The 27,047-nt window shown below is 35.9% G+C and overlaps 1 protein-coding gene across 11 annotated transcripts in view; it reads left to right on the top strand.

Moving 5' to 3' along the window:
• Nucleotides 1–27,047, top strand: part of SIPA1L2 (signal induced proliferation associated 1 like 2) — a 264,070-nt gene that overhangs the window by 205,755 nt on the left and 31,268 nt on the right. For all 11 annotated transcript variants that reach the window (XM_040698284.2, XM_046939496.1, XM_046939497.1 and 8 more), the window contains 5 exons: nucleotides 6,501–6,775; nucleotides 21,495–21,752; nucleotides 24,787–24,870; nucleotides 26,400–26,500; nucleotides 26,916–27,019. In XM_040698284.2, coding sequence (XP_040554218.1) covers nucleotides 6,501–6,775; nucleotides 21,495–21,752; nucleotides 24,787–24,870; nucleotides 26,400–26,500; nucleotides 26,916–27,019 — 822 coding nt within the window. The remainder of the gene's footprint in view (nucleotides 1–6,500; nucleotides 6,776–21,494; nucleotides 21,753–24,786; nucleotides 24,871–26,399; nucleotides 26,501–26,915; nucleotides 27,020–27,047) is intronic.

Genomic DNA, 27,047 nt, shown 5'->3' on the forward strand with positions numbered 1-27,047 from the left:
AGTCTTCAGAGAGCATTACAAAAAGTAATCCTCACACAGCATATGAGATAAGTTATGAAAACATTTTCAGTGATGAGAAAGCAAATACCAATAATTTGAAAGACTTCTTGATGCTATGGATGATTTCAATATTGAAACCAGTACTGAAAGGCTAACTTTTTGCCTTCCCTTGCTGTAGCCTATTCTTATCTCACACCTTTTTAGGTAGAAATATGCCTTAAATTAAAAATACACAAAATCTTAAGTTTATAAAATATGCTTACTTGTCTTTTCTTTTTTTAAATAAAAAATTCAACAACAGTGTGAATCTTAGCAGAAAAAATTGTGTAAGATCTGCAGATTTGCTTTTTCTATACCGAGCAGTGGCAGGGAGTGAAGAAAACTAGACCTAATAATGCCAGTTTTTAAAGCTGACTGGATAAAGATTTTCAGGTACTTGTGACCCTGTTAGCTAACTGTCCTGTAACTATTCCAGTCAGTGTGAAAGGACTGACAGGAGCTCCAAAGTAAAACCGCTGATGCATCTCCTCCATGTGGTTACACTTTGCCCCTTTGATCTTTTAAGTGCCATAGATGGTGTCAGCTTTGTTTATATTAAAAAGCCTTGTACTGAACAGAAATTGTTATGTTTTCCATTTTCATGCTGGATTTCAGCTGATGTTGCAGGGCTTCTCTAGTTCTACATTCACTTGTAGCATTGCATGATATTCTACTCTAAAAAGTCTTCTTTTTCTTTCAGTGGGTGAAGGTCTTTAGACTCCTTTTCTCACTATTATCTTTTTCATTGGGGCATACAACTTCACTTTCCTAGCACAGATATTCTCCTTCTGAAAACCAGCATATTCTTAGTCCCCTTCTATTATATATTCCTAAATGGACAATATACCTTTCCACCTACTTAACATGGCTGGAAAAATGGTTCAGATTTCTAGTGAAAGCTTCCACTGTCAGCAGTTGGGACAATTTTCTTTGCTGTTCTTCATTTCTTTGGTTTTGCAAAATATGCAAACATGCCAGCTCCTGAGGATAGATCTTTATAATGAACTAGTTGAATGCAAAATGATAATCTATATGCTATGATAACACAGAGATGATTGTTGCCACAGCTTCAGCTTTTAATTTGAATGATGTTCTGTTTTATTAAGAAGTAAGCATCTGTCACAGTAATATTGCTTAATTTACTTGAATGCTTCCTCTTTATGACAAGATTTTGGGTTAGAAAAAATATTGCCATATACCCATTAAGCCTCAAAATTTTGCATCAGTTATTGCCAAATAACCTGAATATTACTTTCAGATAGCTATTCTAATGAACCCTGGCCTCCTCCTCTTTTCACTACCACCTTTCCAACTCTCACTTGCTTAAAAAGATAGCTGTCTCTTTAAAAAATGCTTTTTCATCTTCTCTTTTCTTATATCACGTTTTCTTCTTTTCCTCTGCTTCTTCCCCTATTTTGAAGGCTAGATGTTGTAATTAGTCATTTTATGAAGTTAAATGTTCCTTATCTGTATTTTTGTACAAAAGCTCAGAGATGGCACTTAAAACCACTAAAAAAGCATTTAAAACTGATTCAACATTTCATGTATATATACTTTAAAACCCTTCTAATTGACTCAGAACGCATCTGAGGCTGACAACCACACGTGCTAAACTTGAAAGCTCTAACTGTGTCAAAATAGCAAGCTTCACTGACCGGATGATTAAATCTTTCCAGGCCCCAGTAAAAACATTTCTTACATGTCGTGTGTTTCATTCAGTGATTTTAAAAGCTGAGATTGTCAAAGAATTAACTTTATTGTCTGACTTTAAATTATCAAAATGAATGTCTCTCTGAATACCTATATTACGCAATGAAGTGAAAAGCTGTGGACTGTGATTTCAGTTTAAAGCAAAAGAATGAGTTCTGGACTAAAAGAAGGAGCTGGGATTGTTCAATCTACAGTCAGCTCTGTATTGGAGGAGGAATATTAAGTGATACACTGCAGAGGAGGAAAAGCAAAAATTCAATAGATGAGCTTGACAGACTTGTCTTTTAAGGCAGAAAAGCAGTGGGTCTGAACGTTAGGATAATAGAGCAAAGCAGAGAGAGGGATTAAATGAGAACCCTGAATGGATCTTTGGACACCAATTTGAGTAGACGTGGATTCATTAGAAGCCTGTATGCTTCTTTCTTTCTTCACGGGATTTAGAAGATCCTTGTCTTTTAATTTCATCTATATTAAATGTATTCAGAGAATTGAAGCCATCTCTTCCTACAGGCACAGCCACATGTTTACAGAAACAGCAGTCAAGTAAACAGAAACACCTGCTTTTAAGTGGAACAGTACTTTTAAGTGGAACAGTGTTTTATGTGACATTAGTGTATATAATGCCATGCCACGTTTTAGGCGATATGCTTGTGGGGGACTTGATCTCCTGGAAATCTTTTAACCTTGTAGAGGACTTGTTGAATCTAAAGTAGAAATTATGACTTTTCATCTCTCTTAACCTTCCAAATATTTAACCAATTTGAAGAAGATTCTGACTGGTCTGAGTTGAGGAAGTCCATATGCTTTGGTGCTTTGTTATGCAATATTTTATAAATAGGACATAGCAACAAAGAGGTATCTGCTCCCCCCAGCTTTATAGTGTGTGCTTTTGAGAGAATAAAACTTGATCCATTATCAGCTCCTGATTGTAATAGCATGTTCTTCTTTTCACGGCATGACTAAATATTGCATAGATTTCAGAAGTTTGTGACAGAAATGTAAAGATATTAACAAGGAGTTGAAAATTTTAATTTTCACTTATCTAGGCTATAAGTTATGAAGTGCTGTTGAAAATTAGCCAGGACTGAAGATGAAGCTGAGAGCTGGAAAAAAAGAGCTACAGCTTAGTGTTTTCCACCTACTGAATAACTCTACTGCTATGTGCGCAGTTATAAACACAACAGAAAGCTATGTTTATGACAGAACGCTTCTAAGACATACAAATAACTTATTTCTGAGTAATGACAAAGGAAATAACTATGTTTTCAATGACAAGATCCAGAACATGGTTTGGTAAAGAAAACCCTACAAATATGGATTGGGCACTTGAATATAACTTTCACATTTTAACTTTGAAGCTGACACCCTCAGAAGGTCTGAGAAGTCAGTATGCTACAGCTTACGTAGCCTAAATTTGTCAGACAATGATTCTTGAAATATCCGATCCTCGCAAGGTCTCTCCAATGCTTCACAGATCAGTGAAGATTAGACCTTAATGAATGAGGGGATTATTACCTTGATTTTCTCTTAGGTTGATCAGCTCCCTCAGATCAGCAACCTTACAGTAGCTTATCTTGTGTAAGTTCTAAATTTTCCTAATAGTAGATATCTGAATAGAAAATAATCTGTAAAGGTGATAGTGCTAGTGCTTTGAAACTTACCGAGGTACTGAAAATGGTGACTTTCAGCTGGCCAGTTTGCACTCATAAGTTATACAAATGCACCAGAGTTTTTCCCGACAAACATTGGATTGAGAAAGGAATAAAGTTAGACCTCCCATCATGCCTGGCTCTAAAACAAACTTGGACAAAGTTTTGTGTAAACAGGAAGTGTAAAAAGGAAGCTGTGAAGGTAACCTGCAGCTTAATGTTTGCTTTAAGTTCATTTGTTGATGTTAATGTGCTTTGATCGTAGTTGTAATTGAAAAGGACAGTCTATTCATTCCCTGCCACTCCTTTGAAATATTATATGAAAAAAAAAACCAACAAAAACATAAAAACAATAAAAGCCTCTGGTTTTTAGATGAATCATATCTCTGTCTGCGTGGCTGCACAAGAACTAATGTAATGCAAGGGAAAGGTAGCTAGGCATTAGATCTATTTAAACTTCCCATGAAATTGCACCTAGTCAAATCATCTGGCTCAGGTAGTGGAAGGAAGGGTTCTTTGACAGCTTTAGCCAGTTACAGTGACATCTCACTGTCCATAGCTGTGTGTTCTCATTCCTTCCCTGCAAAGCCCTGAATTAGGTTGGAGCACGCTTCTGTAGGATGCACACAATAATCTACTGAGCTACACTCCCCACATTCTGGCTCAAGTGGAAAATGGAGAGGGAGAAAGATTGTTCCAAAATATCCCGTTGAACTAAACTCAAGATCTAAAAAACTTTTTAAAAGACCTACCCTATGTAATTGATATACAGACACCAGCCTCCTATCTTAAGGTAGTTAAGTTAGATGTCAAAACTTGGATAATGCGTATACCTTTGTAATGCATACTAAAGTAAAGTGTAAACAGTATACCTCAGTGGAACAAGGCATGCTCTTCACGTAGTATGACCTTGGGAAGATCCCTTGATCTATGCTGTTAGCATACACATCTGTAAAAGGAAAATATTTGCCTTGCAGGAGAAAGAATGATATACATTATGAACATTATTTTTTGATAATGTGGTTTGATAACGTCAGAGTGATCAGGCGCTGGAATGGGCTGCCCAGGAAGGTGGTGGAGTTACCATTCCTGAAGGTGTTCAAGAAACATTTTGATAATGTACTGAAGGATATGGTTTAGTGGGATATATTGGTGATATGCAGACAGTTGGACTGGAAGATCTTGGAGGTCTTTTCCAACCTTGGTGATTCTATGATTTTATGCTTTGACAGTGGTTTAGTTTTTGCTGTAATTGAACTAATAGAGCTAACATGCATACTGATTTTGTGACAGAGAGGAATGTTAGAGAAACTCATGAATTTAGCTTGGAAGATGAACTAGGATTTGGTCTCTTGCACGTGGCAAAGTATCACAGCATACAGACTGTTGTAAGATTATGGTTTACTGAGCAAAACCATCAAAGATTAATTATGTTCTATATAAAAATGAGCCTTCATAGCAAAGTCTGAATTTAAAAGTTTTTTACTATTCTATATAGTGACAGAAATAATTTTAAATAAATATGAAGTAACGTTATCAGTTTCTAACTTTCCCCGTGACGTGCAGATCTTATCCCATCTTAGAGGTCTGCATCTGGAGGGTGACGGTAGTTAGGAACCTGACTACAAGTAAAAGTAAATTAAAATGATCTACGTTGCTAAAGTCTTCAGGAAGAGCTGCTGCTAGAACTGAAATGTTTCACTTAATTTGGCTCATGTTATATCTCAAGGTTAATACTGTTTAATACTGAAGAAAGAATGCCTACACACCTGCAGTCAGTCAGCCTACAAGCATGAAGCAATTGACAGGATAGCACTTTGCTTTTTTGCTTGTTTTGAATTTTGAAGCTGAAGCAGTTGTTATGTTTTCAATAAGATATAAATGGTGTTCAGTTAATGTTGGGCTGGGGTGAGGAAAGGAAAACAATTTGACACAGGGCAGCTGCTTCCTTTGGGCATGTAGGATTTTAATATTGTGAAGTGTTCTGTTCATTTTATTTTATGAAGAAACCTACAACCACAGATGTCAAAATTATGATTAGTATTAGTATATTGAACGTATTTAATGTCAATTAAAAATGAGGGTTGCTCTAAAAGTAATGCCTCCTGTTTTACTATGTTGGCCCAGAATCTCAGAGATGTATGTTGGTGGTATGGCAGTGGAGGTTGAATCTTCCCACCAGTGTTCTGTTAAATTTTGTTTCTGTGTGACAGATGGCAGCAGAGGGGCAGTGTGACAAAATGATGTTTGTCACAGAAGTGTGTATGAAGCAAAGGCATGTCACTGAATTTCTCCGTGTGGAAAAAATTGCACCCATTGACATTCATTTATGGAGAACAAACAGCAGATGTGAGCACAGTGTGGTGGTGGGTGGTGCATTTCAGCAGTGGTGACAGCGACGGTGGGTCACCTCCACTGGTACAAATTTGTTAAGAGCACAGCATGCAGTCTCTTGTTTATCACATGTATAAATGTACAGCTAATGGTGGTGACTATGTTAAAAAATAGTGTTTTGTAGCTGAGAATTTAGTCTATCAAATTAAGTTACTGTGCTCTTTGTATCTGTTGTAGTTTCCATGAAAATAGGAGGCATTACTTTTGGAGTGACGTACATATTTATGATCTTTAATGTCAATTGGGCATAGGGAATAAGTCTTACAAGGAGCAGCTGAGTGAACTGAGATGGTTTAGCTTAGAGGAAAGAAGGCTCAGAGGAGATGTTATTGCTCTCTACAACTATGTGAAATGAGGTTGTAAGCAAGATGGGGGTCTGTTTATTCTCCCAAGCAACAAGTGACAAGGGAGGTTTAGGTTGGATATTAAAAGATACTTCTTCATTGAAAGGGTTGTGAAGCATTGGAACAGGCTGCTCAGGAAGTAGTTGAGTCACCATCCCTGGAGGTATTTAAAAGATGTGTAGATCTTGTGCTTAGGGACATGGTATACATGGCACTGCTAAGTTAACAGTTGAACTTGATGATCTTAGAGGTCTTCACCAACCAAAATGATTCTGTGAACAATACATAGCTTTATACTGCTTCAAAAGTGATTTGTCTGTGTGTTCAAAGAAATGAGTGTCCTGACAATTTTGTACCTTTTTAGATAGTGACCAGAGGATGTGAAACCACGGAAATGACCCTTCGGAGGAATGGGTTGGGCCAGCTTGGATTCCACGTGAACTTTGAAGGAATAGTGGCTGATGTGGAGCCCTTTGGTTTTGCATGGAAAGCAGGCCTGAGGCAGGGGAGCCGCCTGGTTGAAATCTGTAAAGTGGCTGTGGCAACTTTGACTCATGAACAAATGATTGACCTTTTACGGACATCAGTAACTGTAAAAGTGGTGATTATTCAGCCACATGAGGATGGAGCTCCTAGAAGGTAAGAAACAACAGTCCTCAATGTGATATTTGGATCTGTTTTGTTTTTCCTCTCACACTGCTTACACAGTTCCTTTGGAAATAGATATTGATGTTTAATGATAATACTATTGAGACTCCTAAAGCAGCCTTTTCCCCAGAACACTTACTGGTTTGGAACAGATGATAAAGTGAGATCTTGTAAGAAGTTTAGAGGGAATTTTACACTTATGTGGCTTGAAAGAGCAAGAAGTAAACTTTATTGTGTAATGATTGAGCTGTTATGAAAGCTTGTGTGACTTCTTCCCTTCCACAGGCTAATTTTATATTTCAGTACTCATTTTTGAAACATGGAATCCTCTGACAACTGTAGCTTTTGTTTCTTCCAAGTTTCTCTGACTCCTGACTATGGAAAAGGATTGTTATTATTTTCTTGCATTGAAATTTTAGCAAAAGTAGAGAAATAGTGGATTCTGGATGTAAACAGTACCAGCTCTTAGAGTCCTCCTCATTTTCCACAGGAATCTAACTTATTCTTATTAAATGTTGCTTTACACCAGTGAAATCACCTCTAAAAGCAATTTGAAAAAAAAAAAACCTACTGAAGTATGAAAGAACTGATCACACACTTTCAGGAAAAGACTGTAGTAGAAGCTATTATGGTGACTGTATAGTTGTTCTCAGGGATGAAGTGCAATGTTCTTTTGTCAGCATTCCTTTTTTTCTTCTGTGGCAAATATGTTTGCTCTTCTCTCTATTATTAATGTTATTGAGGTAGATAAGAAGTAGGTAAAATACAAAACTTTATTATAATGTCTTTTCTCACACACTTTTCCAGACATTTTTAATCTGGCTTATTCTGAATGAGAACTCTACTAGAGTAAATTGAATTACTTGTCTACTTGTAAAAGGCAATCTTTAAATCTCTTGTTGATTTTTAATTCAACAGAAAAAACATTAGATGTGTTGCTTTTGGCAAGACAACAATCCATGAAATTTTACACAGCATACAATTCTGTGAAGTTGGTGCCAGCTGTACATGAATACTGTTTAATTGGTGGCAATTATCCAAGTAGACATTGGCCTGATGAATGACACAAAAGTGCCCTTCCATGCCTCAACCTGCACGTTAAAGCATTGGGTTCCTTTCTGAAGTAAATGCCTGTGAATATAGAATACTATCGTTTTGCTTAGTTGGATAGAATTTGCAATTAAGCATCTCTTTGCTTAGCTTTGCTGTTCTCACCATCTGCTTCTGGGTATGAATTTTCACTGGCTTGTTTGGTATACATTTCCAAGCTGTTTGCAGAATATGAGCTTAATGAGCTGATACTATTATGTTGAAGGTAAAGTGTGTATTTTTTTAGTCTCTGATAGAAAATACGTACTGTATGAATTGTTTATATCTTAGTTACATGTTTAGAACTAAAATGTTAAAATTCCAAATCAGCATAAGATACATGGCACTCTGTCTGTGTGTAGGAGGAGTTTTAACTAAGGAGTGCCACCAAACTGGGAAAGACCTACAAAAGCTGTTCTTGTTTATAATTTTTTTTGCATTTTTGTCAACTGTGTAACTAATTACTAAGGAAAATGACTTTTTTTTTCTAAAAACTGTTTCTATTCTAAAATGTGAAGAGCACACGGAAGTATTTTTCAGTTCTTTTCAGCCTTATCTCTGCAGTATAACATAGAAATATTCATCAATGCCTCTTTTCTCTCAAATTCCAGCTTCTCACTGAATCAGAAAGCCCCTCATTTCCCCCCTTAACTTCCCAAAACATGTAAAGTGCTTTTGGTCACCTAGTTTGAAAAGCATCTGATAAACAGTTTTGAGCTTCCTGACCCAAATTTTTATAATATAAATAGAGCAGACAGAAAGTGGTACAGATACTAACAAGACTGACAGTTTCAATTAGCAAATGTGACCTGTGACACTGTGAGATGAAAAGAAGGCCTCTGTACTTGGCACTGGTGAGACTGCACTTTGAGTACATCCTTTGAGTAAAAGTCCAAAAACACTGAAGAGTTTATCTAACCACCCTCCACCATCGTTCTGTTGGAGGTGTTGAATTATGTCTACAGTGTGATTTGGATCATTTTTTATGCCAACTTATTCCCTGGATTTATTAAAACAGTGCATCCCACAAAATCTTGACGACCATGATTAAGCCTCAAGTACTAATCTAAATAATCTATTACCACTCAGTTTTGCAAAATCCCATGTCATACTTCCTTCACTTCCTTATTAAGAGGTGAAATAACTTTTGAGGTTCACTTCAATCCTTGTGCCAAAGCTCATATTATTACATGTGCCAACTGCCCATAATTATGTATCGCCAATCCTTGGACCCCTATCAAACGTAATGCAAATCCTAATGGCTTGTATGAGAGAATTAAGTGGTGTGGATTACAAGCGTAATCTAGAGTACAGCTTGGAAATCTTTCCCTTGTCGCTAAGTAAGGCAAGGTGTTCAAATTATAATTGAATCATAATTCTACCAATTGTACAGGGGCCACCTGTAGAATTTTCTGGCTTGTGGCCGTAATCAGTGGTTTCACAAAACAAAAAGCACCCCTTTTGCAGGATTAAATGTGCTCTGATGTAGGTTATATTCACTGTCTAATTGCATGCCAATTGTCTGTTCTGAGTATTCACCTCTATTTCAGTACAATCAACCAAGCTAAAACACATTTCCACCCATGAGACATTCGCTACTCAAAAAGCTTAAATCAATGTAGTCAAATATTCACTGAGAAAATTAGCAAGGATCTACTAACAGTGATTTATTTTTTGGTACTAAATATCTTCTATTGTCTTTTAGCGTTAAACTATTTCAAGTGTTGAAGTGCTTACAATTGAATGTCATAGATCAGTTAGGAAAATGGAGGGAAAGCTTGCTCACTAAATGTATTCCATTACTAAAGGTACATCCCTCTACCTATAGTCTTGATAGGAGTATATGTAAAAGCAATCATGGGATAAGGACTTCCAGTTGCTATCCTGTGGAGTTAATGAATTTGAGACAAAGCTCCTACTCTTTTCAGATTGCTCCAGCAATTAAATAATCATGAACAAATAGAGAAATTGTAATTATTTACACGGCACCGAGCTGATATTTAGTTAGAAGGGATAAACGGGTGTTTGAAAAATATACTGCTTTGTAATTTAAAGAATTTGAGAACAAACGTGGTTGTCAGTATATTCAGATCTGAATAAATATCCTTGTGTCGTATTATTTCTGATACGTCTTTCCCTTCAGAATTCTTGATGTGTTCTTCTGTTGTCAATATTACTACAGCACAGTAGCTAAAATTATACAGAATTTAACAAGAGAATAGCAGTGTTCACTTCTTTCTTGCTTTCAACAGTGCTATCACAGTAATGCTCAAGGACACTGTCTCCTTAATCAGTCAAATCCAATCAAAGAATTCAAGTACTTGTAGATCCATTTTAAACTCTAGACTGTTGCGTTCAGTTAGAATATTTTGTACTACACTGACCCTTATGTGTCTGAGTTCAGTTATGTATCAAAAATGCTTAAGAAACAATTTCTGGAAAGTTTAGAAAATGAATGAAGCTTAAATAAAATATCCAGGGATAGGTGGGAAGCAATAGTCCAAGTACAACCACTGTAGTAGAAGAAGCAGTGGTAGTTTCCACTGGTTTGTGAACAGGCTTTTTTTCCTGTTGTTGCTGGTAATTTTGAAAATGGATATATTTTTGTACCTGTAACTGAAACTGCCTCGGAGCTATTATTAAACACTACTGCATTTCTTTTGAGGTTATTTTCTTCTCTTGAACTTTGAAACTTTTATGTGCAAAGTAAATATAATGACCTTCGGTGCTTTCCAGTTTTGTTACTTGTTCTTAAATGGCTGTGATCTTATCAGACAGTTGTGTTTTTAAAGCTCCTTTAAGTAACAGATAACCAGCAGAATATTGAATGTTTGGAAAAAAAGAGCTTTAGAATCGTGGAAAAGTTACCTTAGTGGAAGAGTTCAAATCTCAAGGGTTTGTTTTTTTGCCATAAGCTGGTGGGATGGTTTGTAGGGCACTTTTTTTTTGGTCCCTAGACTGAGTCCTTTCCTAATAATGTGGTCAGTGTCACAGTAAGACCTTCTGGCTCTTCGCATCACTGTGAACTGTCTGCCACTCCTGCCTTCAGAAGGTGACAGCAACAGCAAACCACAGAGCTTAGACATATGTAACGGGACAGCCCATGCTGTCCATATACCCAACCATAAAAAGTGTTCTGTCTCTTATCTAAATACACAGTTTTGTACTGAAAAAAGAAAAAATACTTCCATGTTAAAAAATAAAAATAAAAAATGCGACTTTTTTTTTTGTTTCATTCTCCTCAGTATAATTTTTAAAGAAAAGAATTTGTAAAGTTGACCTTTGCTTGTACCCACAATTTGCATTTTAAGATCTTGTCCTAAATCCATCATGCTTGAGAAAGTGGGCATAAGTATGTAGCATTGCTGCAATCCTTGATGAGCTGAAACTTTATTCAACTAGCATCTTTTTCTACTTTGATGTGCATCAAAATAAGGGAAAATCTCAGCAATATATATAACATGTGGCCTCTACCCAGGAATAATCTAACAAAAGAAGTATGAGATAAAAAGGAAATTTTTAAGCAAGCAATTGTGCAGTGCTTATCATGTTTCTGATCCAAGAAAAAACATCTTTGAGTTTTCCTCACACTTGAGTTATGAATTGAACTCATAGCAAGAGTTATTTATGATTGCTGAACTTTCATACACTTACTGTAGGCGAGAAATAAAAAGGGCAATACTAACATACAAAGCTCTATGGAGAGGTGTAAATTGGTCTTTGAAATTCCTTTAGTTGTTCGTGTTTTGAAACTTAATTTATTTGCTTACTCAATTCTGGGTCAGCAGAGAATTTTTTTGGTTGCAAATACCTTGGGGCATATGTACCTAATATTATAGAAAATATTTTTTAAGGATCCAGTATGGGCGTGATATATCTGGGTTGGAATGTGCAGCTTCTCTACAGAAGTTGTGGCTGATTTGATCTTTACTTCATTGAAAACTTTTTTTCATTCATGGGAATACAGAATAATTCAGGGTAGAATGGATCCTAGGGATTATCTGGTCCAGCCTTCTCAAAACCACAACAGTAATGAGGTCAATCCAGGTTGTTGAGGGCTGTATCTAGTCATAGACTCAAGAACTCCAAGGATGGAAACTACATAACCTGGGAAACACGTAATACTTTCTTCAATGAGAGACCTTTGCTTTTTCATAAGAAAAGTGTTTGATATGTTTTGATTCATTTATTTTGACCACAAAGAGTAGAGGGAAAAAAAGTCAGTGTGTATGTGTATGTGTATACGACATGAACATCTATTTAAGAAGCTCCAGCTATATATTTGCACTTATATGTATCTATACAATATTAGTGTAGCATTCAATGCTATAAGCTGATCTAGTGGACAACTTTACTGGATTTTTTTTTATGTTGAACTAAGCCTTTTTCCTTAATTTAAAAAAAATCTTAGTGACTCAAGATAAAACTGTCTCCTGCTGCTGGTTTATATTATACCCCTTTTATTTGGTTTAAAGCTTTCTCATTTTATTATCATTTGGAAAGAATGCCACAGTGTCTACCAGTATCAAACAGGGAGTTCTATCTCTACTGACAGATTATTTGATAATTTGAAGCAACTTCTAGTTCCCCTCTTCTTACTCTTCGTATGTTTGACAGGTTCATTGGTATACCTAAATTTTAGAAGACATGACCGTGCAAGTTGAATGAGATATTTACAGTGCTAATTGTTGTTCAAATTGAGAGCAGAATTCTAGCTCATGAAATATGTTATGTTTGTTTACTTATCTTCTAAGGCAAAAATTGTATGCATTAAAAAAAAAAAACAAAAAACACCAACTTTCTTAAAAGGAAATAATTTCTGTTACTATCTTTAGAACTGAGCTTTCATTTCTAGGGAAGTGCGTTAGCAGAAAAAGATTCCATGGTTAGATATTGAAATGATGATTATAAATAAATGACCTTTGCTTACGTTTTGTAGGACTCAAAGTATAGCAGATTATTGTTTCAGGTTAAAATGTTTGCAAAATCCTGCAATTGAATCACACCTCTGTTACTGATTTTTGCTTAATGAAGATAATTTTTCTTTTTTTCTTTCTTTTTTCCAAGTAACAGTAAGCATGGTGGCAAAGAACAATTGTATGCAGATATAATTTTCTCCTATATTTGACTTAATCAAACTTACAACATTCACATAATGATGAAATGATTGAGGTTGGAAGGAACCTCTGGAGGTCATCTTGTCCAGCCTCTCTTGCTCAAGTAGGGCCACCTACTATGTATTCAGGGCTGTGTGTTCAGTTGAATATCTCCAGGGTAGGAGGCTTCACAACTTCTCTGAGCAGCCTGACATACTTATTCACTGTTTTCATTTCACTTGTAAAATAAATAAATACAAATTTTACATAAAAGTGCCTCTAATGTTCAGAGGGAACCTTCTCTGTTTATTTTGAGTCCATTGCACATAAGCACAACAGAAAAGAGCCTGCCTCTGTCCAATTTTCATCCTTCCATCAAGTATTTGTATACCTTGATCAAATACTACCCTCTCCCTAGCCACATGCCTTTTCTTTTCAAGCTGAAAAGTTCTAGCTCACTTAGATTTTGCATTTTCCTTTGTTTAACTAAGGAGTTTCTTCTCTGCCCATTCCTTCAGCCTGTTGAGAATTCCTCTGAAAGGCATCACAACCATCTTGGAGTATCAAATAATCCTCCCAGTTTTGTATCATCAGCAATCTCTAAGCACACACTCTGTCCTCTCATCTGGATCACTAATGAACCTGTTATATGAACATCATCTGGATCACATACCAATAAACCCGTTAAGCAGGCTAGGACTCAGTATTGAGCCCTGGGGTTCCCCATTAGATACAGTCATCTACCTCAACCATACCACTGATCACATCTCTGTGAGTCTGACGCTTTTCAGTCCACATCACTAGGCATGCATCTAGACCATACTTTATGTATGTACTGTAGCTGATAGAAGCTCTGGGCTTCAAATTGTTCACTTGGTCCCACAGTCAAAGTAAAATAAACATACACATAACCATTTAGAGTACGCTTGAAGGATTTCTATCTTTCTCTATCAGAATTACAGTCAGTCTGTCATTTTTCTTTTGTAAAAGAAATGGATGAAAGTTTCACATAGCAAAGTTTAAAATGCACCTTCAGAACTGTGTTTCACTGAACTGAGCTTAAGACTGGTGTACTAGCAGTCTAGATGATTGCTATGCTGTGTGCAATTGCTGAGATTTGTTGATAGCTTCATAGTCGTCTGTAGTTCAGTGTCTTTATTCTGTCTCAAAGAATTCAGGAGGTATTAATTGAAAGTCTTTTTACTGCTATGGGAAACTGCTTTGAAAAATATTGTTTATGCTCCCACTGAAGTAAAGAATCAAAAATGTCAAAGGACTCTTGATAACCTTGAAATATGAAGTTTGAAAGAATCAGCTGCCCCCCACATCTGACTGGTGAAGGGATGTATGTGCATGTGCTTTGCAGTTCTGCCAGTTAAGTCTCCTTTCTTCCCTTTTTTTAACTGAAGATTCCAAAGATGCTGTTTCTTACCTAGAAAGATATTTTAATGCATGCAATTGTTTAGTGGCTTGTTGTTTTTGTTTGTTTGTTTTGAGGCAATTCAAGAGATTATTATTCATTAACAAAGCTATCTTTGTAATTCATTCAGTGGCCTAGCTGTGAAGCTGAACTTTGTGTTTGCCCTTTATTTTAGATTCAATTCACTGAATCATCAATGATCATAGAATCATAGAATGACCTAGGTTGGAAGGGACCTTAAAGATCATCTAGTTCCAACCCACTTCCGTGGGCAGGGTTGCCAGCCACTAGATTGGGTTGCCCAGGGCCCCATCCTGTCTGGCCTTGACTCAGTATTCCATCCAGATGGAGCCTCACAAGGGCAAACTAGAGTGAACAATCACTTCCCCCTCCCTGCTGGCATCCCCCTCTTCTGTTGCAGCCTAGAATACTGTTGGCCTTTCAGACTGCAAGAGTATGCTGCTGGTTCATGCCCAGCTTTTCGTCCATCAGGACTCATGAGTCCTTCATGAGTCCTGCAGAGCTGTTCTCAGTGAGTTCTTCTCCTAGTCTGTACTCATATCTGGGATTGCCTCAACCCAAGTGCAACACCTTGCATTTGGCCTTTTATTGAAGTGGGTGCCTCCTTTGCCCGTCTATTCTGCCCAATGTTTCTAAAGGGTCCCTTCTCATTGTTTTTCACATCCCTCATCAAGTTCAATTCCATCTGTGCCTTGGCTTTCCTGACTCCATCCCTACACATCTAGACAGCATCTCTACATTCTTCTCAGGCCACCCATCCCCACTTTCACTGCTTTTACTTTTTTTTCTTTTTCTTTTTCTTTTTTTTTTTTTTAGCTTCCCACCCTCCCACTCAGCCTGACCAGCAAGTCCTTGCTCAGCCATGCTGGTTTTCTGCCTCGTCTGTCTCATTTCTTATTCTGGGGGATGGAGAGCTCTTGTGCTCTCAGAAAAGCATCTTTAAAGTGTTCGCCAGCTCTGTTCTGTTGCTATGTCCCTTGGGACAGTTTCCCAGGGGATCTCATCCAAGAATTATTTTAACAGTCTGAAGTTGGCTCTCCTGAAGTTCAGGGTCCTGAATAACATTTTCACCTGCTACTTGCTCATGACTGATTCAAGTATTTTCTGAAAGGAGATCTTCATTAATTCTGTCTCTCAACTATCTTAAAGATAATTTCAAAATCAGATTTTATTCTGAACTCAGTCCTTTCAAAACTCAAAACCTTAGGTCTCTACTTGGTTCTTCAGTTATTCTCTTTGTTACTTACCTTTTCCATTTCTAAATCTGGAGTACAATATGAATTCTTCATCGTAGATGTTGGTTTTCCCAGTCCTGGGTTTTCCAAGTCTTCTTACAGACTTCTGGTTAATTTTGAAAGTGTTTCTCTTCAGTGTCGCAAAAATATATCCTCTTTGTTTTCTCAGTGATTCTTATTTCTTGCCAGTAGCTTCTCAAGCCTTTACGCCCTGTAATTACTATCTTTTGATGTGTTTTTCTTCTTATTCTCTGGGAATTGGAGGTGTCTTGCTCTTCTTGAGAACCACTTTCCATCAGTGGAGACTACAAGGATTGTTATTGCCTCACTGATCTCTCAATCAAGTCAAACACCATGGTTGCTTTGTGTTTTTTTTCTCCCCTTTTTTATTTCCCGACTGATTCCTTTCATCCAATGTATGTGTCCTGTCTGTATTCCTCCTGTCCTTTTCATACAGCATTGTGAGCATAGGGGCTTTTAAGAAGCTTCAGAATTGTTTGTCAGCTTGCTAATGCCAAGATTCTGTAACAAAGATTGAAAGACAACAAAGGTACTTTCATAAAGGAGCTACTGTCAGCTTCAGCTCTTCAGGGAAAGGCCTGCCAGACAGTTATTATCCCCCTAAAACTAGGAGAGAAAAAATTGGAGCAGCCTTATTACCTGAGCCTGCCTTAAGCATCTGCATACATCTGTTGTGTAAAGAAATTGTTTTAAACTAAAGCACATGTAATATTTTTCAAATGATATTTTGTCCTTGTTTGATGCATGTCTATTGTTAATAGACTTCTTAGATGTCATAACTTGGGAGTGTTTTTCTTTACACTTTTGACCAAATAAGTTGTCTCAGGCCATTTGGATTTTATCCAATATCTTGAGCTTGCTCTGTAGTTGATGTGGAGAGTCAATAGAGTTCAGGGGTTACCTCTGGGAGCTACTTTAGAGAGTCACAGAAAGGAAAATGTATGTATATCTTACTTAATTGCACAACAAATCTAAGCTAATAAATTCTGCTTTTTAATAAAATCCCTACAATTATATGAAATTAATCTGTTTTATCATGTGGATTTAATGGATGCATGGTGAGTTCTCGTTGTGACACCTTGTGGGAACTGCTATACAGTAAGAACAAACATACATAGTAATAGAAGAGATTACTTTCAAAGTTTGAGTTGGAGGAATGCAATTAGTTATTGTACTGATACATATAGATAATGGCTCTTTATTGAGCAAGATTATATATTTTGATTTGAAATGGTGATAGCAAGGAGAAACTTTGTCATTGCAATAAAACGAATACCTTTCTTTCTGTACACCCACCTTAGTAGTTCAGATCTTCAACATATTGACCTAATGTTGAATCGTAACCAGTTATTCCAGTTTTGTTGTTATGCTAACAAATAATTCATAAGGATGAGTGAAATCTGAAAATTAAAAATCATGTTTTTCTTGGCTCTCGACAACCAAATGCCATTGACGCATGTTAAAATAACTTCAACTTAAAAGTTTTTCAAATAGTTAAACTGATGTCTGCATGATTGCTTTACCAGATCAAGCGATGCTTTTTGTATCCTTTCATCTCTAGACTTTCATAACTTTGGAAACTGAGCATAACATTTTTGTTATATGTACTTATGGAGCCCAATAACGTAACTTTTAAATAAAATTTTAAGATCTTAAGATATAGATCTATCTTTACACATTCTTTAAAGTGAATTTTAAAAGTTTAACAATTAAATAAATATATCATGGCATATCAGCACAAATTTGTAATCTTTATCCAGCGGAATAAGTTGTGATTTTATAAATAGAAATTAGATAATAGTCCAACTAAGCATTTAATAGGAAGTTGCATTTAATTCCATCAGTTATTTTTCATACAAGATAACAGTTCCATAGCTAAACAAACAAATAAATAAATTCCCTATTAGATTACGAGCATGAAGTAATTTGTGTTCATTGTTTCTGATCTACAGAGTTACAGTTATGATCTTTTATATCTCAGTAAACTGCCTATCTGTTCTTTCACCAGCGTTTGTGAAGCAGTAAATTATAACTTTCCATATAAATGCTGAATGGAGTAGTTGGGCACTTTTACATTAAAATAAATAATCTTACGTGACAAAGGAAGTCATATGAAGTTCTGTTTAGCCATGGAGTATTGTGGAGTTTTTGTGATGGTTAAGAAGGTGGGGTGCATTTTGGATTCCAAAGTAACATTTTTAGATTTTCATGGTGATTTAAATAGGATTGCTTTTTTTTTTTTTTTTTTTTTTGTCAAAAAGTATCCTCTATCATTTGTAATTTGTCCTTTAGAGGAATATATTTTAGTGCAGTAAACATACTTGTTTAAAGGCACGGAAATTAATTTTCTTTGATGGAGAGCTTGTTGGCTGTTCTTATATCGTGCTATAAGAATTCAGTTAACAAGCTAAGTCAAACTAATAGTAGTAACAATCTATTTTGTCTTCAGAGCTCATGGTTATTCTTACAGCGCTTTAGATAACCTCTACAAAGTAATTAATAAGGGATATAATTATAGTTGCCTTTCCCAATTACTAAGACAAACTGTGAAATCAATATCCTAGTAATTAAAGTCAGAGAGGGGATGTTTTGTTTCCAACACTTTAGATTTATAGGAATGAAGGAACGAATGAAATAATACACAGAAATAAACAGAGGAATGATTGAAATAGTTGCCTACTTAATTGTTGAACTTCCTATTCAAATAATGAATATGACTGCCTGAAAAATTACACAGCATGCTAAACTAATATTAACATTGCTTTATCATCTGCACATTCTTTGTTCTGTTTGTTTTGTATATAAGGTTTTATGAAAGACTTTAATTGAATAATCAATCTTATGTTGTTTTTTTTTTTTCTCTGAGAACCTTCTGTGTTCACATAATGTTGCTGGTCCTGCTTTGGAAATGAATCAAGGTTGCATTGCTAGAGGCTATTGTGCCTTAGACATTGGTCTCATTTGTTGTACATAGTGAATAATATGGGGAATCTTATGAAGAGAAAGATGGTTTTGGGATATGAGAAGTTGAATATCGTACTGGAGAAGTTCATTCTATGTAGGCTTCTCCAGTATAAATGTTTGTGCAATTCTATGCAATTTGCTTAACTTGTATTTACCGCGTGGTTTGAAGTGGTAGTCTGAATAAATGTGACATTCATGCAGGGGAGATGGGAGAGGCTATTAGATGTATCAAATTGATCTTCTGAAATTAATTGATAATTTTATAATATCAGTTTCTCTGTAGCTCCATTTCTTGTCTTTGGTAGCAGACTGTTAAAGTCTTCTTACCTCCATAGGTAAGCTAAAAACAGCCATTCTCTGATGCTCTGTGATCAGAGGAGCTAGAAAGAAATGAGTTTTATGCCCAGCGAAACTATACAGCTATCAAATAATTTCTCATCATAAATCAGTGCAGAAATGCAACTGAATATCTAACACATTCAATCATAATGATAATTACATATTGAACAGCATCTCCCCAGTGCATTATGATCTTTATATGCATGGAATGAGATAAAGAACTCTGCTAAAAGCAAAATACTAAATATATTGTTTCACTCCGCTGACTGAAAGAGAATAAAATAAAGTTGTATGCAACATTGATTTTGAGATTTCTTACCTTCTGAGTTCTTAAGCTTACAAAAATAATGCTCTTTTAATGCACATTTTTAGCATGATTCTTCAGATTTTGTTACAAGTAATGTAACACAAGAAATTCTATGTCCAACTACATCATCAGAGTATAAACATTAACTTTTACTGTTGAGTTTTGATCTTCCTTGTTGTTGTTGTTTGTTTCAATCACAGAATAACCTTGAAAAATCAGGAATTCTGAGTTCTGTTTTAGAGCATTCCAGTGACTCTTCTTTATCTCATCTTTATCACAGCATCTTTGCCCTGCGCTAGCTACTAATATACACCCTGTGTCCTCTGTATTATGACTGTAATTCTTTCTTTACCTTTTTGGGGGTCTGAGGTTTTATGCCACATGAGAAGCACTTTTCCTATTCCAGTACCATAAAATTCAGCAGCCACAGGCATTTGGTGGTTTACACTGGGTAGATACGGAATATGTGGAGTGCAGTTGTTACAGTTACACACATCTTCTTTTAAACAACCTTGAATAACTTTATTAGCATTTTTATAATACCTAATTTCGATCTGCTTACTGAAACACTGGGAGTGAAGATATTGCTTTAAGGTTTGGTTCAGAAGCCTTGAGGGACAGTATCTATATGAATCTGTACTATGTATTTGTGTTAAGTCATTTGTCCCAAAGTATTTTCAGGGTTAAGACTGTAAATGCTTTATGAACATTCCATTACAATTTCTCTGAGTGTTTTTAATTTAGTCAGAAATGATGAATGTTGAGTTTTCAACGAATGCAAATTTTGATTAAGACTGAGCTCAAGGACAGAGCAGTGAATTTTGGCTGATTCTTGCTTTAACTTGGTGTGTGGCGATGGGATTTTTTAGGGTGTTCATAGAATTAAATTTGTACATACTGTCTATCAAGCAGAGAAATAATAGGTACTATATATATGAGAATATGAGATATAACTGCATTGGTAATAAGTGGTAATCTCTGTTAATGAATTGGTGAAACAATTATTGTTAATACAAGTCCAGCTTGAGTGTGCCACAGAAAATACCACAGAGGCAGACTGATCTTTTGGACAGTAGTGTCACTAATATTATCTGAGCTTATGCTTTCTGGGAATGCTAGTAGTGTTCAATCATACTGTAAGATTCAAGCCGAAGTTGTAAGCTTTCTGACTTGTCTCTTTCTTCTGCTTCGCCATTTGTCTTCTCAGCATGGAGACTTCCAGAGAGATAGTAGGAAGTACTGTTTAGAAATTAATGGAAAAAAGTATTTATTTACCACTTCATCACTGACATCACAGTGTAGTCAGTGGGAACAGGACAGATTATAAAGGATAGTTCTCAATACCACTAAGAAACATCTAGATTGCTGGAAAGCATCAAACATGTTTTGTAGTTTCATATATTTAAATTTTACATTCAGAAATTGTTCGCATTTACAAAATTTAAACAAACAAAAGCTTTTATTGAAGAACTTGATGTTTGCTGATTTCTGAATGCTTTATTTCTACTAGTTCTTATTATGTGAAACTCTAATCATAGAATCATAGAATGACTTGGGTTGGAAGGGACCTTAAAGATCATCTAGTTCCAACCCCGTACTGTGGGCAGGGCTGCCACCCAGCAGCTCACGCTGCCCGAGACCCATCCAACCTGGCCTTGACTGCCTCCAGGAATGAGGCATCCACAGCTTTGCTGGGCAGTATGTGCCAGCGCCTCACCACCCTTTGAGTGAATACTTTCCTCCTAATATGTAGCCTAAATCTCCCTTCTTTTAGTTTGAAGCCATTCGCCCTTGCCATATCACTGTCACACTCTGAAAAAAGTTGGTTTCTCCCTACTGTTTGTAAGCTCCCCTCAAGTACTGGAAGGCCACAATGAGGTCTCCCCAGAGCCTTCTCCTTCCCAGGCTGAAAAATCCCAGCTCCCTCAGCCTGTCTTCATAGGAGAGGCGCTCTTGCTTCACATTAATGTATAAAAGCTTTGCTTCTTTTTGAAGAGGAGCGTGAGAGATCAAAACCTTTGAGTATGTGAGAGCGAATCCTCTATTTTGACATATTTTCCACCTGGTTGGCATGATAGCTTTGAAGCATGCAAAGGGCAGCATGATGCTATATGAACACCTTTAGGCACCCAGAAAAAAATGCCTGTACATCTGACTACAAGATTATTTTTTCTGTTCTCTCCAGTGAGGTTGATCATAATTTTTGTTCATCCAACAGGGGTTGTTCAGAACTTTGTCGTATACCCATGGTGGAATACAAACTTGACAGTGAAGGCACCCCATGTGAGTATAAAACCCCTTTCAGAAGAAATACCACTTGGCATCGGGTGCCGACTCCCGCTGGGCAGCCTCTCTCTCGTGCCTCTCCAATCCTAGGAACATCTGACAGACTGCAGTGCCAGCAGCTTCTCCAGCAGGCTCAGACAGCCATTCCTCGCAGCACTTCTTTTGATAGAAAACTGCCAGATGGTGCAAGGTAGTATACCTTTAATGCCTCTCATTTTCCTAATATGCCTTAGATATCTCTGTTCTCTAGAACTTTGGTGTACTTGATTTTAAACACCTTTTGAACGTTCATGTTATTTTGTTGAGTTTCAACAATAATTCTGAGGTTGTATGAGAGGGAATTAATTGATTATAGTTCATTTTATATGAAACAAGTGACTTCTGTTGTACGTGATGAGAGTGTACTGTAGGAGGATCCTACTGATGAGGACACCTACCTTTCCCTTTAGTCCCAAATCAATAAAGTGGGAAACTCTAGCTACTTTTTGATCTAAACAGCGTCCTGTCCTCCACCTTTTGGGATCCTGTTTAAGCAAACAATGATTGTAAATAAAATGAACCCATCCCTTTAAAAATGAATGATTTAATCTCATTACCACTCTATTTGCATAGTTTCAAAGGATTGTGTAACTCATTACTAGTCCTTATGCTTTGCCTTGCTTTTAATTAAACAAAGCAGAGCTTGTGATTTGAATATCTGATGTATGTTAGATGATGGGATGGTATCTTTAAATCTTAGCTCTGTTCTAATTCAATTGTAATTGTAAGAAAACAATTTATTTTAAAAAATTGTAGATACATACATCTTTAATTATTTAGGAAAACTGTAGGTCTTGTACTCTCTGTCCCTTATTGTTTGCATTATTTCTGCTTATGTCCTTTTCACTGGAGTGATGTAGTTCTAATCTTCAAGGAAAGGATATTGCATGTTGGGAATAGTTAATTTATATAAAAATCTAAAGTACAATTCTTGTACAGCTTTAAAATTTCTGGCTGAAATCATTAAATGCTGCTATTGCTATACTATCTACCTTATTTAGTAAGAGAGCTCTGATGTCTCATTACAGAAACATTTTTTGGTAAAATCTAGCATAAGGAGAAAATACATTGAATGTCCTCAAATGCATCAGGTTTGATGAGTATTTGTTAAGCATACTAAATGTGAATGAATAGGAAAAGAATTAAAGGTTTCTGAAATGCTACTCATTCCCAAAAAATGTTCACAAACATAAATTTCCATTCTTACTCTCCATAAAGCACATAAAAAGCTCAGAATACGGAGGATCTCTCTTCTCATGAAGAAATTTCTACATTACTTAAATAAATCAAGTGCAGTGCATGAGTTTTATTCTGGGGAAGACACGATACAGAGTATAAATAATGAAAAGGGAGAAAAATGATCAATTGTGATGTGTGGGTCCTGAAACATGAAATGTTTCTAATTGGCAAGGTCTTTTCCACATAGGAAGAGGCATTGATAATAGCTTGACAGAGAGATGTGCTTAAAATAAGAGTTTAAAGTAAGGTTGATTAGTACTTATAGTCTTGTAAGTGTGAAAATGTGTATTCAGACTAGAAAAATGATGGAGAGTTTTTAGAGGGTTGGAGCTGCAATACCATTTTAGTCAAATTGAAGAGGAGTGAAGGCAGGGAAAAGTAGGTTGATAAAAGAAGGAAATTATCACAGATGATCTGAAAATGAGCCAGCATTGAAGTCTGTGGTAAAGGGGCTCTTTTTAGAGACAAAAAGAGGAAGAAACAACAGAAATGTTTATAGATACAGCAAAAGGCTTTAAAAGGCTAGATATAGCAAAAGACAGCAGCAGCAACAGTTTAACTACTGTGACGATGTGTGACAAGTTAGGTGCCCAGACCCAAGTTGAAATTAAAAACTGGGAGTCGAACACCTGTACTCCCAGATCTCCTCCTGGGGAGAGTTCTTTGAGAAGGCAATTTAAATGTTTTTGTGTTAAGCAAGGTTTTTCCTATAATTTATCCTTGAGAAATACACGGATATGTTTGAAATCTACTTCTTCCTTTACAATTTGCCTAATTCTGTGGCAGCTTCTCCTAATTAGTGCCTAAAAGTGAAGCTTCAGTTGGACTCACTTTTCTGGCTTTTCACACCAAGAAGATTCTGTGAACTTTAGTCTTTGAGTCACAGTGGTAGATGAGTGGGTTCTTTCACCTGGAGTCCAGAATCCTTTCCAAGTATCAGACAGATGCAACTGTTCTGTGAAGGAACTATGTGAGGCATCCACAGAATACATTTCTGTGGTTGTGATTTTGTTGCCACTTTTTGTGTAGCAGGCTAGTAAGTAGACACTTCTCTGGGAAATAGGTTTGAGATCTAGACATTTGTCTGTATAAGCCAATATCTCAGTTTTGAGAACAATGTCCTAAATATTAGTTTGAAGGCTAGAAATGTATGGGATGATAATTTACCATTTCTTTAAAGCTGGTTCATTTAAGCTGTGCAAGAATTCTTGGCAATAAGAAGAAAGAACATACAACTGAGATTCAACTGTAGCCTAAAGAATAATTTGCTTGATTGTGAAAGGCTTAGTCCTGTCAGTGCTTATCAGAATAGGATATGCTGAAGACTTAGACACTCAGCCATCTACGTGTTAATCATATGTGTGTTTGATGGTTAGACAAAATATAAATGTCTTTGAAATTTTCAAGCTGAACTGTAAAGTTGCTTATTGAACTTCATGTCCTTGGAAAAGTCCGGTGCTTAAATCTAAAACAACTTTTTTCCAAGTCTTCCCTGAGTATGTAAATTCGTTCCTACATATAGTCTTAAAAAAAAAAAAAAAAAAAAAAAAATTGAGATAATGTAGGTGAGTGAAACTGCAGAGTTACGGATTGATATCTACAGAAGTGAGGAATTGGAGGCTGATCAAAAACAAATTTCAGCATTGCATTTCAGCTGCCCAGAAAGGCAGAGGTTCCTATGCATGAACTTAGAGGTCTAATCCAGCTGCTCTGATTTGTGAGTAATCCCACTTGTTCAGAAGAAAAAATGGAAATACTTGATTAATCATGAAATAAGTAATCTATTTAAAAAATCTGAAAAAGAATGTACATTAAGTACGAATATTTTATCTGCATTGTTTGTAAAAATGAATGTATATATATATATATTAAAAAAAAAAACAGTTAAATTCTGAAATTCTAAGAATGCTTCAGTGCACTGTTAATGACTCTAGTCAATATTACAGAAGTTCTCCAAGCAACCAGTCTTCCTCCAGTGACCCAGGTCCCAGTGGGAGCAGCCAATGGAGACAGCAAGTGGGATATGATGGGTATTGATTTTATTTTATTTTTCTAATCTTTCTGCATCTCCCATGCATCTTCTTTCTGAAACAAATTTTATGTGGATGTTCCGTATTGTAGATTTATTTGAGAAGTCTATTAGTAAACTTTTAAGACTCTTGAGGTTTCCTGTATTTTAATCTGCATGCTAATAAAATTTTACTCATACTACTTAACTCTTTAGGACCTAACTGCTATTTTACAATTCTGGTAAATAACAAACAGTTCTTAGTTTTTCTTTCCCAGCAACAGGACAGAAATCAGCTGGTAACTCAGAACTGAAACTATATAGTAATTTCTCCTCCTTTAGTTTCACTGGGGGAGTATTTAATTTAAAAATGATCTTTATAGCCTTGTAAGGTTTTATTTCCTACTGTTCTTGTTCCAGTGGCATCCATTCCCTAGCGTCTCTCCTCAAAAAAAGTAGCAGTATTTCATAAGTATGTTCTCCCTTTAAGGCTGTTGCAATATGTAGGTGTTATGTTTGCATGCCTATAATCCCTTGGTGCTGAAAGTTTTAGAAATTAGTTATCTGTGAGTGAAAGACCAATATGCTGTTCAAGTTTTAAAAATATTATGTGAAAAAATCTGTTCATTACTTTAAATGAATCACTTTGTTGAACAAATTTAGCTGACAATGCTTATAAAATGTTAGGATGTGGCAGCATTTAGATACGGTAATGAAAAAGCATTTGGCTTTTGGAAACTATCTGAAAGAAAAAATGTAAATATTGAAAGCATCATCTTGACTATGGCAAAACATTCCTTTGCCATAGCTGTTTGTGTGTGCAGATATAGATGCAATATCTTGGAGGTTATTCACTGAAATCTGACAGCTAAATAGGTTCAAATATTTAAAATAAAACTTTTTTTTTTAACAGTATATGCATAAAAACCTATCTAGTGTCATTTTGCTGGCACAGAGATTACTTACTGCAGCTTTATTTTTCTTTCTTTGCTTTGTGAAATAATTTAATTTCTGCACTTTTTACAATAGAACTTGTATTTCAGATTGTAATGTGTATAGAATCTCAAATAGATTCAATTCTGAAATGAGCGCAGAGAATCATTCATAATGTTATGTAAAAATGAGGGAGCAAAGTTTACAAAATATAAAGCAGTTGATCGAGCAAACATGTTCTGAGTGTAAAACCTTGCAAGAATACCATTATTTTCTCTGGGGCTTAGTTTAATGAGCAGTTAAGTATATATTTACCATAGTTATCCTCTGCAAAACCCTTTGCCTATTGTAGCTCCAATGCATTTCTTTTTAAAGCTCAAAGTCATCATGGTCTGTTCACACTTAAGACATAAGTGTGCTGTTGAGAAAATTTATGTAAATACGTCTATTCAGTGTTTGGAAATGTTACTATACCTGCTTGGTGGGAGAAATAATGACTGTTTAAACAAATCAATTTACAAAATATTTGCTTTGAAGAGCAGAAAGTGTTGTTGTTTGTCATGTAAATAGTTTTCTAGAAAAAAACCAATGGGCTTACTTTTCTGCTTATATTAAAAGGTGCCAATCCCCTTTGCTTCATGAACACCAAGGTTCAGGCTCACTGGAGATTGAAGGAGGCAGAGAACGAGATGAAACTTTGGAAGGAACTAGGCATTCTGGTAATAGCAAATACCAAATCTCAAAAATAAATGTTCTTTCTACTGTAGTACTTGCTGAAGTGCAGCCACTTTCTGATGTAACAGAAAGTACCCAAGAAGTGGTAATATGACAGTGAAAGCTGGAACTGTTACAGGCAATCTAATAGAATATGGTGTTGGATATCTAGATATCCAAATGAACTACTCCTGAACTTCAGGAAGCATCATGAATGATGGAAAACAAGTTGAATTTCACTTAATTATCTTTGAAAAACTAGATTTTAATAATTCTGTGAAGTTGCACATCTCTGATTCCAAAGAGTATACAGATTTGAAACCTGATGCTAAGCCATGTGCTCTTTTCTTTGTACAGTATACTCATCTTTTTAGCATTCAGAAATTAAAACATTTAAATAAATAAAATTATTTATGGCAGAAACCAAGTGGCATGCACCATCGACCAAAATCCTCAGCTCCTACAAAGACCGGGCTTTACAAAAAGATGGCAGTGGCAAGGAGTCGCCAAACAAACTTTCACATGTAAGTCTTTACCTCAGTGTCATTCAAA

Source organism: Gallus gallus, chromosome 3, assembly GCF_016699485.2.
Source record: "Gallus gallus isolate bGalGal1 chromosome 3, bGalGal1.mat.broiler.GRCg7b, whole genome shotgun sequence".
In the NCBI taxonomy this organism is placed as follows: domain Eukaryota; kingdom Metazoa; phylum Chordata; class Aves; order Galliformes; family Phasianidae; genus Gallus; species Gallus gallus.